Source organism: Rhineura floridana, chromosome 1, assembly GCF_030035675.1.
Source record: "Rhineura floridana isolate rRhiFlo1 chromosome 1, rRhiFlo1.hap2, whole genome shotgun sequence".
NCBI classification, from domain to species: domain Eukaryota; kingdom Metazoa; phylum Chordata; class Lepidosauria; order Squamata; family Rhineuridae; genus Rhineura; species Rhineura floridana.
The window spans coordinates 160,731,252-160,745,527 of NC_084480.1; the positions used below are offsets into that span (position 1 = coordinate 160,731,252).

A 14,276-nucleotide genomic window follows, 5' to 3' on the forward strand; every position below is an offset into this window, starting at 1 on the left:
CTCGTGTTGCATTTTGGATACTCTGTTCAAAGGGTTTTCGTGGTAAGAGGTATTCAGAGGTGGTTTACCATTGCCTTCCTCTGAGTTTGGATGCATCTTAGTCTGGTGTCTCAGCTTTGACCATTCCACCTTCGGTGTCTCTGCTAGGAGTTTAGCCTCTTGGTCTAGACTCCTGACAGCATTGCTCTGAGCCTCTTCAACACTCTCAGACCCCCTCACCATGTTAAGGTGTGCATTCTAAAGGATAGTGGTTTAGTGGCTAGTTTAATAAGGCGTGCTTATTGGAGCTTTAGAGTCAGCATGCAAGTTACCTCCCTCAGTCTTGTCATAGTATCTTTAACTCCATTCCTGTAGGTTGCTTAGCGAATGTTTGGAACATATTTCCGGGTTGGTTTTTATGGCTGCAAGTTTGGGGATCTGGATGAACAAGAGTTTGTTTACAAGGAACCCTCCATCACCAAATTGGCTGAGATATCTCACAGACTTGAGGTAAGAGCTGAAGTGTCCCCAAAAAGAGGTATGAATCAAGTATTAAGGTATGTAATACAACATGGGGGAGAGAGGATGAAAGGGATGGGTAGGTCAATAATAGAAGTCAGGTGTATGGGAGTGCAACGTTAGAAGTGCTTGAGTGTGTATATGTATGCTTACACATCTAGCATGAATGAATGAATGAATCTTTATTTTTACCCTGCCCTTTTTCCAAAACTGGAACTCAGGGCGGCTTACAAATAAAAACTACACTTAGGTAAAAAAACATACAAAAATATACAATTAAAATACAATTAAACTATTCGCGACATTAAAACCATGAAACATACACTTAAGATACTAAGACAATTTAAAACATTAAGAATAGGACATTAAGAATGAATGTGCTGAGAAGGTGCTGCCCATCTTGGCTGTCAAGCACCATGTGTGCTGTTCAGACCAGACGGTCTACATGCAAGGTATCCACAATTTATTATTTGGATAGCATTATTTTGTGCTTTACAAAATAATGAGTAACAAGATAGGTCCCTTGCCCAGAGGAACTTGCCATCTCAAATTTGACACTGGGAGAAGCAATAAAGGGAGCTGAAGATGCATTCAGTTCAATTGCATGTTGTTGTTATGTGCCTTCAAGTCGATTACGACTTATGGTGGCCGTATGAATCAGCAACCTCCAAGAGCATCTGTCATGAACCACCTTGTTCATATCTTCTAAGTTCAGGTCTGTGGCTTCCTTTATGGAATCAGTCCATGTCTTGTTTGGCCTTCCTCTTTTTCTACTCCTTTCTGGTTTTCCCAGCATTATTGTCTTTTCTAGTGAATTATGTGTCCAAAATATGATAACCTCAGTTTCATCATTTTAGCTTCTAGTGATAGTTCTGGTTTAATTTGTTCCAACACCCAATATTTATTTATTTATTTGCATTCCATGGTAAGCGCAAAGCTCTCCTCCAACACTACATTTCAAATGAGTTGATTTTTCTCTTATCCACTTTTTTCACTGTCCAACTTTCACATCCATTATGAATGTGAAATATCATGGTCTAAATGATTCTGACTTTAGTGTTCAGTGATACAATCGGGAATACCGTGGTCTGAATGATCCTGACTTTAGTGTTCAATTCAACACCCAATTATTTTGTCTTTTTGGCCGTTCATGGTATCTGCAAATTGCATGTAACATCTAACAGTAGATATTTCCATGTAGTGATTTCATTTCATGTGAAATGGCCTTCACTCAAGTAACTGCAAGAGTTTGCACTTAGTCAAGAGTTGGAACTTTTAATGTTTTATCCCTGTATTCTTAGCGATTCAGTCTGTCTCCTCTCCTTGTCTTGCCAAGAATGGTATCATAGTTAACTTGGCTGAAGGACTACTGAAGGAGGGAAGTAGCTGCAGCCTACAACAAGGAAGGAAGGTGCTCTCTCTCTCTCTCTCTCTCTCTCTCTCTCTCTCTCTCTCTCTCTCTCTCTCTCTCACTCGCACTCACACACACACACACACACATACCTGCCTTCCCTCATAATCCCTCCCCTTTCACAACTGCTCTCTCACTTCAGCTGTGGTTCAAACTGAATGTTGGGAGGTGTTATGGAGAGTGAAAGCCCCCCCCCCACTTGCCACACTCAGGTGCTTGAAGCCATCCCCCCCCCCTGGCTCACTTCTGGTATCAGGGCTGGGCTTGGGGGGAAATGATTTAAAGCATGTGAACAGGGAAGAAGTTGACTTTCCCTCCCCGATGGACTAATTTTGATGGGGAAAAATATTATTCAATTATAAAGAAGAGTGAAGAGTCAAGTTCATACTTAATAAAACAAACACAATTCTGGTTTGCCCTTGCATAGAATAACCTTGCTCCATGTTACCTGCAAGGAAGTTTCCTTGGTCTCAGTGGTTGGAGAAGCCCAAAGCTATCTCGGTCCCATATGCCCTGCCCTAAAGACCTTCCCTATATCTTTTTCCCTTTCAGGAGTTTTATGCTGAGCGTTTTGGGCATGAAATGGTAGAAATCATCAAAGGTTCCAATCCTGTGGACAAGGCCAAGCTGGATCCTAACAAGGTAGTTTCTCACTTTCTTGTGCATTTGAGTGCATTGCATTAGCCACCCAGCCACTGCAAAGGTGCCAAGGCACTAGTTTGCAACCTTTATTGGATGGCAGGGGTCTTTTGCCCCATGTGACCTGGGATTGCGCTCCATGTTCAGCAGGGATGAGCTGAAGCTACAGGGAGAGAGATCTCTAGAACATTTGCCACATGGCATTCATAAGAAGAGCCTGCTGGATCAGGCCAGTGGCCCATCTAGTCCAGCATCCTGTTCTCACAGTGGCCAACCAGGTGCCTGGGGGAAGCCCGCAAGCAGGATTCTTTCTAGGTGAAGGCTAAATTTCCACATTCCTTCTCGCTGCTTTGTATAACAGTTAAAATAGGTTCTTATTTCCCCACTGCTTTCAGACCCCCTTATCTTGTCCATAGGAAGCTGAAATTGCAAGGTAACCCAGGAAATAGCAATAGATTTACCAGCCAGTAAAGACATGTTATTTGTGCAGGCTTTTGCCTACTAAGTAGCATTTCCAAATGTCATATTTATATGTGATTTCTGCCATTTTTGATTTTATTTTTAAGTTGAGTATTTGACATATTTTTACATCTTAATGTATTTTATTGTATTTTGATTTTAAATGCACTGTGAGTGTTACATGAGCAATAGATGAGCTGGATATTGTTTTTTAAAATGAATATATGAATAAAATGCTTCTAAACACTTCAGGAGGCTGAGCTTCCATCTTGTTTCTAGGGCTTAATTTGTTGCAGGGACCTGTTGTAAGGTTGGTTTGGTGGGGGCTAAGGGGAGGAGCCTTGGGCCTGATGCCTTCTGGGAGCTCCACCCACAGCTGCACAGCTTCTCCCTTCCCCCCACCCCCCAGCCTTTGCTTACCAAGTAGTGGGGATGAAACTAATGGGTACTTTATACTTTCATTTCCCCCAAACAAAACAAAAATCTCAAAAACAAAGGAAAGGGTACTTATTCTCCTTCGTGCACACTCTCTTCTTACCAAGTAGCGGGGAAGGGGCCAACTAGTCCTTTTCTCTCTCTGCTTGTTCCTTCCCCTGCTGCCTGCCTCACTGGCTGACCAGACCCCCCTTCCTCCCTTTCTCTTTACCAAGTGGCACCGGTAGTCCCCACAACTTCTTTTCTTTTCTTTTTAATTTTTTATACAGAATGAGCACACTGCTGCAGTCAGAACAGAGTTCCAAATAGTTGTGCCCACCCCTTTCATTTCTCAGGGTGCCTCTGGGCGGTGCAAGATTGTGGACATGACTGTCTGGAGTTTCACTCTGACTGCAGCAGTGAGCTCATTCTGTAAAAGGTTTTTTTTAAAAAAAGGAAAGTTCTGGGGACTCCTGCTATGGCATGGTCATTTGTCCCACCACCGTGGGCCATGGGACCTGAGACCTGCACCTGTTGTCCAGCCCCTGCAGTACCATGGGATGTTCCCTCCTGCAGTCGATTGGTCCCAGTATTTTTGGTAGCTCAGATGACAATCTGGGCTCATGCCTTGCTCTGGGCATCAGGACAAGCAGACCCCTTGCATGTGGTGGAGTGGACGGAGGTGATGCTGCTCTGACTCTCTGCCTTGGGTTGTCTTCCTTCTGCCACAGGCATACATCCAGTTGACTTATGTGGAACCATTCTTTGACACGTATGAACTAAAGGATCGTGTCACGTACTTTGACAAGAACTATAACCTGCGCACTTTCATGTTCTGTACTCCATTCACGCTGGATGGACGAGCACATGGGGACCTGCGTGAGCAGTTCAAGCGCAAGACTTTGCTCACCACCTCCCATGCTTTCCCTTACATCAAAACCCGCGTTAACGTCATCCATAAGGAGGAGGTACTTTTGGGGTAGGGATGAGGGATATGTGGAGGCGTATGGGGATGTTTTTTGGGGGTGCGCAAGAGCTGCTGCGTATGCTGCAGCTCTTAGAAATGAGAAGCAAGTGGAGCACAAAATTCAGCTTACTAAGAATCTCAGCTTTTTTAAAAGTCCCTGTGGTTGCAGAAAAATGCTTGCTGCTGCAATCTCAGAAAAGCTGCTGCATAATTTTTTCCAGTGGGTAGGATTCAGTGTTCTGCATAATCTCTTGCTTCTCCCTTTATGACTGACAAAACCCAGAATAAATAGTAAATATTGCAGAAAAATTAGGAAAAAGAAGCCATGCAAATCTACTCAATTTGCATAGTTTATCCAGGTTACAGAATTCAGCTTTTCTTGATGCAGAATGTAAATTGGACCCAGAATTTCTTGATTGTGTTTTATGTGAACTGAGTACACCCATGTCCTGACACTGTTTCCATTGTTTGATCTCTGTCCCCAGATTATTCTCATTCCCATTGAGGTAGCCATAGAGGACATGCAGAAGAAGACCCAGGAGCTGGCTTTTGCCACCCACCAGGATCCACCTGATGCCAAGATGTTGCAGATGGTGTTGCAGGGATGTGTTGGCACTATAGTCAACCAGGTAATTACCCAGGGGATGGGAAGAAGTGATTTATTTGGTGGAAAGAGGAAGCTTCAGACCAAGGATGCAAACCTGTTGAGCCTGGGAGTCAGCAGATCAGGAGTGGGGTGAGAACAGAATCTAGCCCCTCGGGTCTGGTAGAGTGGGGAGTTCAGGTTAAGGGGAGCTGAGGTGAAGGAAGCATGAAAACAGGATGAAGAATCTTGGCACCATCATGAAACCCAAGAGTGGGTTATTGAGTTGGAACCAAGGTTGTATGCAGGTGGAGGATAATAGAAGGAAGGCTCCTTCCTGCCCCATCTTGACCCTGTAGCTCTTGTGTTCCAGGGACCTCTGGAGGTGGCACAGGTATTTTTGGCTGAGATCCCTGATGACCCCAAGCTCTACCGTCACCACAACAAGCTGCGACTGTGCTTCAAGGATTTCACCAAGAGGTACTACACAAGCACACCTGCTCTGAATCTATAGGTAGAAATCCTTCCGTGTATACGGTGTCCTCGCATTGACGTGTTCGTTCAGTTCTGCTCTTTCAGTGCCAGTTTGGAGAACTGAGGTTGCTATTAGTACTTATGATGTGGATGATATCTGACATCCTACTGTGTTTAATTAAACCACCTTGCCAAGAGGTTCCTGTCACAGTTGTAAACTTGTTGGATGTGAGGTTTCTGTAGGGAATTTGAATATCTAATGTATGCTGAACACCTGGAAAAAGGAGGGCTAGGGCTGGCTAGAAGTTGCTTCCTGTCGCAAATATCAGCTTTTGAGCAGAAGGGGTTGGCTTCTGTTTTGTTCTCTGCTTGTGCCTGTGACGAGTCCCACTGTGGGTTCTGTAAAACTATTTTTGCATGATCTTGGTGCAGTTCTTGCTTCATCAGGGAAAACCAGATCCCTTCTCTTGGAGGCACCTGTTTCTTTGTGTGCGCGCGCATGTGGGAGACCTGCTGCAAGCATCTCTTGGTTGGTTGTATTAGTTTTTGTGAAATTAATATCCCACCCTTCACCTGAAATGTCCCAAGCCATCTTTAATAGAATGACAAAAAAATTTAAAAGGGTAACTTGTGAGAAGTTGGTGCCTTCAAAGAATATCCTTATTTTCAAGCCTTAAAATGCTATTGTTACACATTATCGTTTATTTATTAAATTTATAACCCGCCCTTCCTCCCAGAAGGAGCCCAGGGTAGCAAACAAGAACACTAAAAGCACTGTAAAACATCTTTAAAATAAAAGACTTCAAAACAAAACATCTTTAAAAATATTTGAAAAAGTTGTTATAGTTTATTAATGGTGCAATTGTATCCATATCTACTCAGAAGTAAGTACCATTGGGTTCAGTGGGACTTACTCCCAGGTAAGTGAGTATAGGATTGCATCTTAAGAGTGATCTGAGGAGGGTGAACGGTCGTGGGATTTAATCACCAACAAACAAAGGACCTTCCCTTTCCAAATTATTGACAGTTCTAACTTCTGGTTGTGCATCTCTTTGGGTTGTTTTAAAACAAGGAGCTGGTGGCAGTTCTCCTTGAAATTAGAGGGTCTAGATTCCAGCATTTTTCATGCTTGTAGTCTGTGCCTGCAAGAGAGAGGGAGAAAACTCCTCAAGGTCAGCCCTGAGCTGGTTTCACCATAAGCCTCTTTCTTGCTGCCATCTTTTTAGATGTGAAGATGCCCTTCGCAAAAGCAAGACACTGATTGGACCAGACCAACGCGAGTTTCTCCGAGAGCTGGAGAGGAATTACCAGCGCCTGAAGGAAGCCCTTCACCCTCTTCTCAACCACAAGATCCCTCAGCTCTACACCCCTCTTGCCCCACATTCTGCATACAGGTGAGGAGGCCATGTGCTCCATTGCATAAATTCAGGGATAGAACATGAAGAGCAACTCAGACCCACAATGTTTTCAGACCACATAGGAATCTTTACCAGTGACAGTTGCCAAAATTCCACCAGCCACTTCTTAGGCTTCTGTCCTACTCATTGTTTTAGCCTCCATCTTTCCCTCTTCTTTAAAGATCTTTATGAGAAGCCTAGAAAAGGGCTGCAGGGGCTTCTCTGCAGACAGGACATAATTGACTGAACTTGGAGCTCCTCCTCCCCAAGCCCTTAAACTGCTCTCCAATGCAAGAAGTTGTTCCTGTTGGATTGTGCCCAGAAGTCTGGAAAGAAAGTCACATGGGCCTAACTGTGCCAGTGAATTCATTTATATCCTAGGTTTAGTTGGGAAAAGGAAACTTTGGTCTCCATCCTTCCTAATGGCCCCTAGTGATAGAGTTGGAAGGTACCATGTGGGCATCTTGTCCAGCCTTTTAAGGCAAAGCATGAGCATCAGCTCACCAGCATAGCAGGGGGAAAAACTTCCAGGGTCCCTTCAGGGCCTCTCCCTAAAGCTGAACACCAGTTCTGATGCGTCTCCCCTCTTCCCCTCCCTTTTCATGCTCTGTGTATTATTACATTGGATACTTCTCCCCAATCACCAATGACTTCAGGGCTCTGAAACTAGCTTGCAATATGCTGCAGTACATTGTCAGATACTTCCTTCACGTGCATAGTTTTGGCTATTTCAACATATCTAAGGCAGGTGTGGCTCTAGATAGATGCTGTTGGGCTACCACTCGCATCATCCCTGGCCATTGGCCATGCTGGCTGTGGCTGACAGGAGTTGTGGCCCTCCAGGTAGATGACATTGGACTCCAAGTCCCCCCATCCACTCTAAGGTGTAAACATCTAGGGGCTTTCTTCCTCTTTTAGTATCGGCATCTGTACATCATGTTCAAAGCACAGAGGACTATAGAGAGGTATTTTCAGGGGCTGCCTTTGCTCCTGAAGCCATGCCTCCTGAGCATCTTCTGGAATCATTTTAAATCCCTTTGGCACTCTGGCTGAGTGGTTAGGGAATTGTTCCGTGATGGTTGCAGTGTAGGTTCAAGTCTCAAGAGCTTTCCTCAGGGGAAGAGTCATAGGTCTGTGGTAGAGCCCATGCTCAGGTTTCCAGGTTCAGTTCCCTGGCACCTCCAGGTAGGACTGGGGAAAGCCTCTGCCTGATACCTTAGAGCAGCCTTTCCCAACCAGTGTGCCTCCAGATGTTGTTGGACCACGCCTCAGCCAGCATTGCCAATGGTCAGGAAGATGGGAGTTGTGGTCCAACAACATCTGGAGGCACACCGGTTGGGAAAGGCTGCCTTAGAGAGCTGCTGCCCATCAGTGGACCCCAGGGGTGGGGACCTTCGGGTCTGGGGCCAAATGTGGCCCTCCAGACCTCTCCGTCTGGTCCCCAGAACTCTCCCCAGGCCCCACCTCTTGCTGCCAGTGTTTTTGTCTAGCTAAAATGTGTCCTTGAACTCTGATAATTCCCCTTGCTTGTCTGGATAGAGGATAAAGAGAGGTGTGTAAGTATGTGTAAAAACTAGGCTACTGTACCCTTGGAAGGGTGCCCAGAAGAGAATGCAGCTCTTGGGCTGAAAGGGTTCCCCATCCATGGTGTGCAGACAGTACAGAACCCAGTGGACAAATGGTCTGACTTCACATGTGACAGCTTCTCCTGTTCCTTTTATGATGGCAGTAGTCTTTTGGAGGCTTTTATCTGATTAACACATCTTAGATTTAGACTGCAAATCTGTTTATATTGTCGTCTTATCTCCATGAACCTTCAGGATGGTTATCATTCCCTCCCAACCCCCAGTTACAGAACAAGGTTTTTTCCCCCCCTAAATTTTCCATTCTTCTTATTTTCTCCGTCCAGAAACTCCTTCAACAGATTGAGTTTGAGGAAGATTGAAGGCTAGAAAGGGAAAGTCCCCACTGGAATGGACTGCCTGAACCACAGAGACCACTTGCAGAAGAATACTACTGAGCCTGGCAACTTCCAGGGTTGCAGCCATGCTGGAGGATATGCCTCTTGCTCTGTGATGGGAGGGAACACGTGAGATTTGGAGTACCCTCCTGTGTCATTCCAGACTTTCTCCAGGGTGTGGGGCAGTCATTCACTCCAACAGGAAAGAGGATGTTTGTGGGAGCTAGCCGTGGGAGTTATCTGGCTCCCACTTTGTGTGCAGCTGAGGATGGTGCTTTATCCTCAGGAAGCTTCACACTGCACAGCCTTTCAGATGAGGCACTCCAGCTGTGAAACTACGTGCAGGTCTTCTTCCCTACTGAACTCAAGAGTTGCTTTTGCCCTCATGGGCCTTCAACCTTCACATAGAGCAGCCAGAACTGAAACGTTGGGTACGGTTGCAATTGGAGGCCCACCCACTGTGGATTCTGAGTTGTTGTCTTCTGTCTGACAGCTTGGGGTCAGCCCATGAACTTGGGCTTCCTTTTGTCTCCTGCTCTCTTTTTGGCTGCCAACTATTTGTTCATGGATCAAAAAGAGTAACTGGACCAAGTTCTTGATCCTATTCCTGATGCCTGCTGGGGGTGGGGGGGGAAGAGAAAGTCAAAGATATCTGGGAGTGAGTTAGGGGGCTGAAACCTAGGGTGCCTGGGTTCTGTTCCTGGCCATGGGAGGGGAAGAGGTCCTTGTGGTAAGAGTTTGATCTGCCTACGAAGTGCTTGGGCCGAAGGCCAGGAGCTCCGACTTGCACCCCGACCTGCCAGTTTTTATGCAGCTGAAGGGCCTTCTGCCAACTGCCTTCTCGGATCCTCAACTTCTTCATTTGCAACAAGGACCAAAGACTCTTTTCTATTTCACATGTCTCTTGCTAAACCCATTCCAAGGCAGGGGCTAGTTTTGGACACGCACTTGATCACAACAGTGCCTTCTAGAGCAGAGTGGAGTTCTGTTCACCTCCTTCTGCCCAAATGCCAAGGGGCTGTGTATGCACTGCTTGTTAAGAGGATGAATAACTATGAGCTGCCCTTGCTTCATCTTAGTCAGTGCCTCTTCCCCCATCTTTTCAAGCAAGTGGTGGAGAAGGAAAATCATCCCTGCAGGCTAGAGTTGAGTTTAGACTTTGACCTCACTTTTAGGGGAATAAATATCCTCGGGGGGGGGGGCTGCCCATAGTGACAGAATGAAGTACATTGGGGAGAAATTGGTGTATCTCATTTCCTTTATTATAAAATGATTTGGGGATAGATGACAGCAGCAAAATGCTCATGGGTTTTTACTATCAGAGAGAAAATCCTTGACAGTGATGGGGAGCATTTCATCAAAATATATGGGATTGATCCAGACTATGTGTCTGTATGAGCTCCCTTGATTTGGACTGGGTTTATGTATCCTTGCTTGGTTTAACATCATTTCTGGCTAAAACAAACAACTAAAGCAGGCAGATTTGTGTAAGCAGAGGTGAATCTGTTCCAAGTTTCTCCTTTTTTTGTTTTCAGAGGGCCATATTCAACTAACTTGTTGCACTAGGGAAAGCTAGCTTAAGGAGCACAACAGGACTCTCCCCCCCAAAAAAAATCTGCTCCAGAGGGTCAGGATAACCCCTAGAACAGCGCACAGGGGGAGGAGTTGGGAGATTGTTCCATCAGTGCAAGCATTTTTCTTGCACAAAGGAACAATCTCCTTAGCACTAAGTTGAATACAATCCACAGATTTGTACAGGTGCTGGACCATTGCAACAGGTAAGCCTTCCCACTGTTTCTCTCCTGCCCTCAGTCCCCCTTTGAAAACTGGAGGTTGGTGCTCTTACTTAACAGTGGAAGACAAAAGGACTTCAGTGCTACTTCTAACCAAAGCTACAACTGTTTGGATCCAAACTGTCCCCCTGCAACCACCCTTTTGTCTGGATCAGAGTGTTCCACTTATCCTGCTTTGCTCAGGGCCAGATATTCCTGACACAATAAATGCCACATTTGTGTCATGGGAGTCAGCTGAGCCTTGGTTTCTGTTTGTCTTGCTCCTTGGTGGAGAAGGTTGTAAACATTTTATTTATAATGCAGTTTTTTAAAAAATCCAAAGAGACTGACTGTCCTTTTTAATGAATAGAGGAAAAGTCTCATTTGTTTGCACTCAAGGCACAGGAATTTGTACTAGCTACAGTCACACCATAAACTACAAAATATGAGAACTAATATAAGAGCCCAAGTTTCCATTTTTTAACTGGCCAAGTTCCAGGTCCTTGTTAGGAAAAACAGCCCAAGAGCAGGGGCAGGTTTTGCTTCATGTTTTGAAATTGTAGGGCACACTTAGGATGGCACTGTTGTTGTCCCCTAATCCCTGTTCCTCCTCTGTTTTGACATACTTGTTTCTCTCTTCCTTACCACCACAAATCTTCTTTCTCCAGCCATTGGTTCAGCCTAATGGCTCTAAAAACTCCCTTTTAACAAACGCAAGCTCTTAGTTTGAGCTAATCCAAGTGCAGGTTGTGGCTTTATTTCTAGTGCAGCCCTTCTGCGTCAGTATTTCAGAATCATCAGGGTTGTCATGTCAAGGACTTGAATGTTCAGAGGCCTAGAAAAATAGGCAAGAAGAACCTTTTTGTGGTGAGGTCCTTGGATGTAAGAGACAAGTGGGACAAGGAAGCCCAGAGAGGTGGATGTAACTCTGGCTGTGAGTGTGAAGCAAAAAGTAAAAGGAGGAAGAGGCAGAGGAGGGCCTTACGTTATGCAGACCATTTCCAATACCAGCTTCACAAGCCTGTCTCTGCTGTTCAGGAACAAACAAAAGGGAGCCTGACGGGTGAAATGGAGAGCTTGAGGCCCAGGGTGGAAGATCTAGCCTGCAGGCAAGACACTCCAGTAACAGTGAGAATTGGGTTCAGAATCTAATGGGCCCAGACGCAAGGCAGAAGTGTAGGTGGTGTTCAGTAGGGTCCTGTTCTCAATATAGGGTAGGCTGCTGCTGTGATTGAGCCTAGGCCTTGACAAACTACCTGCCCAAAAGAATGAGAGTTGGTAAGGACCTACTGAGCCTCCTGAATATGGAGCAGGGAAAACTGGGCAACACTGTCCCTGTTAAGTAGATCTAGTAGTGAAACAAAAGAGTGATGGGGGAGTTGAGGCAAAGAGAACTAACCTCCATGAAATCCCATAGCAGATAGTGCTTGGGGTGTCTTTCTTGGAGTAGACAAAAGAAAAATAAAAGGAGGGGAGCTTTTATCATTGAAGCTGTCATGCAAATCCACTTGCATGCTGTGGTAGATCATCCACAGCAGTGCAGCATGTCGTGCTTTAATCGTTTCCAGAGAGGTAGCCATGTTAGTCTTTTGCATTAAAAACAACAAGGCACCTGTAGGTCAGGAGTACACTTCTGATGCACTGGACTGTAGCCCATAAAGCATATACCATAAAAAACAGATTGGTCTGTAAAGTGCCACAAGACGCTTTGTTGTCGTCAATGCTTTAATAGAAAGGCCCATCCAGGCCCCATCCGAGATGGGCAACTGACACATTCAAAATGTTTCACTGCATTGAGCAAACTCAAGCTCATAAGACGGTGTAGTGGTTAAAGTGTCGGACTAGGACCTGGGAGACCAGGGTTCAAATCCCCACGCAGCCATGAAGCTCACTGGGCGACCTTGGGCCAGTCACTGCCTCTCAGCCTAACCCATCTCACAGGGTGGTTGTTGGGATTAAATGAGGAAGGGGAGAACCATATATGTATGCCACCTTGAGCTCCTTGGAGAAAAGGTGGGATAGAAATACAATTAATAATAATCATGCACTGGAAATGGGTAAGAGGAAGAGGAGACCCCCTTCCTAAGAACCACTGTCTTGTGAAATTGTGATGGAAGGGTAGGATGCAAATTGCAAAGTCCTAGAAGTTGGATATTCATGTATTAAGAATGTGGACAGGAAACACTCTGAGGCTAGGTGAATTATAATAGTATCTCAAAGTCCAATTAAGAGGGAGAGCAGTCCTCACATGTCTTGGGGTGATTCTGAAGGGATGCTTTCATATCTGAGGAGGGCTTCCTGAGTATCATAGGAGTTAGTCTGCATTACTGCTTCAGAACAGTTAATGGAAACCCCGTGACTTTTAGATGTTTATAGCAAAGGCAGAAAATAGTATCTTGTGCTTGTCCAATTATCTTAGCAGAAATAAAACAGAACAGTGAAGGAAGGGCTCTGTTAAAGGCAGCCCAGAATAGAACAGTTGTTTTGGTTCACACACAACCTGTTAGATTTATGCACATTATTTTAAAAGCCACTGCAGAAATGCTAGTAATGATGTCTAGACACTTGGGGAGAAGAGAACATTGGCAAAAGTGTGGGCCTCCCACTATAAAGGTCTTTGTCCAGAAATGTGACCCTACATTGACACCTCTTTAGCAAGGACAGTGTTAATGTTAAAAGGAGTAGTTTGTCCCTAAGGGAAGTAATTATATGAGCAAAGTTAAAAGAGGGTGGTAGGATTATAGACCCCTTTTTGAGGGGATGAGTCCATGAACTGCTTCTTCAATAGTGTATCAGCAAAATGAGGCATGCTCCCCCAAGGGGCCCTCGTCCCCAGTGGATGATGGAAGCTTCCCCTTCAGGAAGCCAAATGTTCTTCCGTGTTGCTCTCCCTTGCTTGCTCCTAGCCATCAGCTACAGCAGCTCATGTCTTTCACTGGATGCTGATGGTTCTCGCCACTACCTAATTGCTCGTCCGCTGTGTAACTATGTGAAAAATGAAACTAACACTTTAATGATGTGGTACAGTATATGAAGAAGGACTTCTGCCACTTTCTTCACACCCTGCATGATTTTATTTTATTTTTTATTCTTCTTTTTTGCAAGCTGGGTGGGAGACATCCTTTTGGCATCATAGCATCACAGCAAGGAGACCCATGGTAACAGGCCATTTTTTAATGAATAAATGACATTATGGGGGGCACAAAAACCTCAGGGGTGTGTGCAGAACTAGGCTATAGGTTACCCACACTAAAAGGGCATTTTAGTTGCCCATTTCTGTACCATTGAGGTACTTTTGACTTCAAGGGTGGTCACACCATAGATTTGTATGATGGCATTAAGTTATGGGCAACTTTATTTTCAATCCCTTTCCTAATGGTCCTTAACATGGAATTCGCAGCTGCCACACACTGGGTCGACAGTTTTATCAAGCTACCACCATGACTCCCAACACCTTTCCTGGTCAGACACCATCTGTTCAGACCCCATAAAGCGTTGATGTGAAGTTAGGAATTTTTGCCCCAATGTGCATCATTTTACACTAGCTTATATTGAATCACATTTGCCATTTTAATGCCCATTCACCCAATTTTGAGAGATCATTCTGAAGTACCTAGGAATCCCTTTTTTTCTTGTCACCCTGACCTTGGTGTCCTCTGCACACTTGGCCACTTTAGTGTTCACTTAGTAACAGCAGTCCTA

The 14,276-nt window shown here is 45.0% G+C and overlaps 1 protein-coding gene across 7 annotated transcripts in view; it reads left to right on the top strand.

Moving 5' to 3' along the window:
• The window catches only part of DOCK6 (dedicator of cytokinesis 6), a 152,582-nt gene extending 140,347 nt beyond the window's left edge, over positions 1–12,235 (top strand). For 5 of the 7 annotated variants that reach the window (XM_061582331.1, XM_061582340.1, XM_061582349.1 and 2 more), the window contains 7 exons: positions 364–489; positions 2,462–2,551; positions 4,153–4,389; positions 4,874–5,017; positions 5,345–5,451; positions 6,672–6,839; positions 8,752–12,235. In XM_061582331.1, the coding sequence (XP_061438315.1) occupies positions 364–489; positions 2,462–2,551; positions 4,153–4,389; positions 4,874–5,017; positions 5,345–5,451; positions 6,672–6,839; positions 8,752–8,794 (915 nt within the window). In that variant the 3' untranslated portion in view covers positions 8,795–12,235. The remainder of the gene's footprint in view (positions 1–363; positions 490–2,461; positions 2,552–4,152; positions 4,390–4,873; positions 5,018–5,344; positions 5,452–6,671; positions 6,840–8,751) is intronic. The other 2 variants (XM_061582358.1, XM_061582397.1) reach the window with 2 other exon arrangements.
• Positions 12,236–14,276: the final 2,041 nt, after the last annotated feature.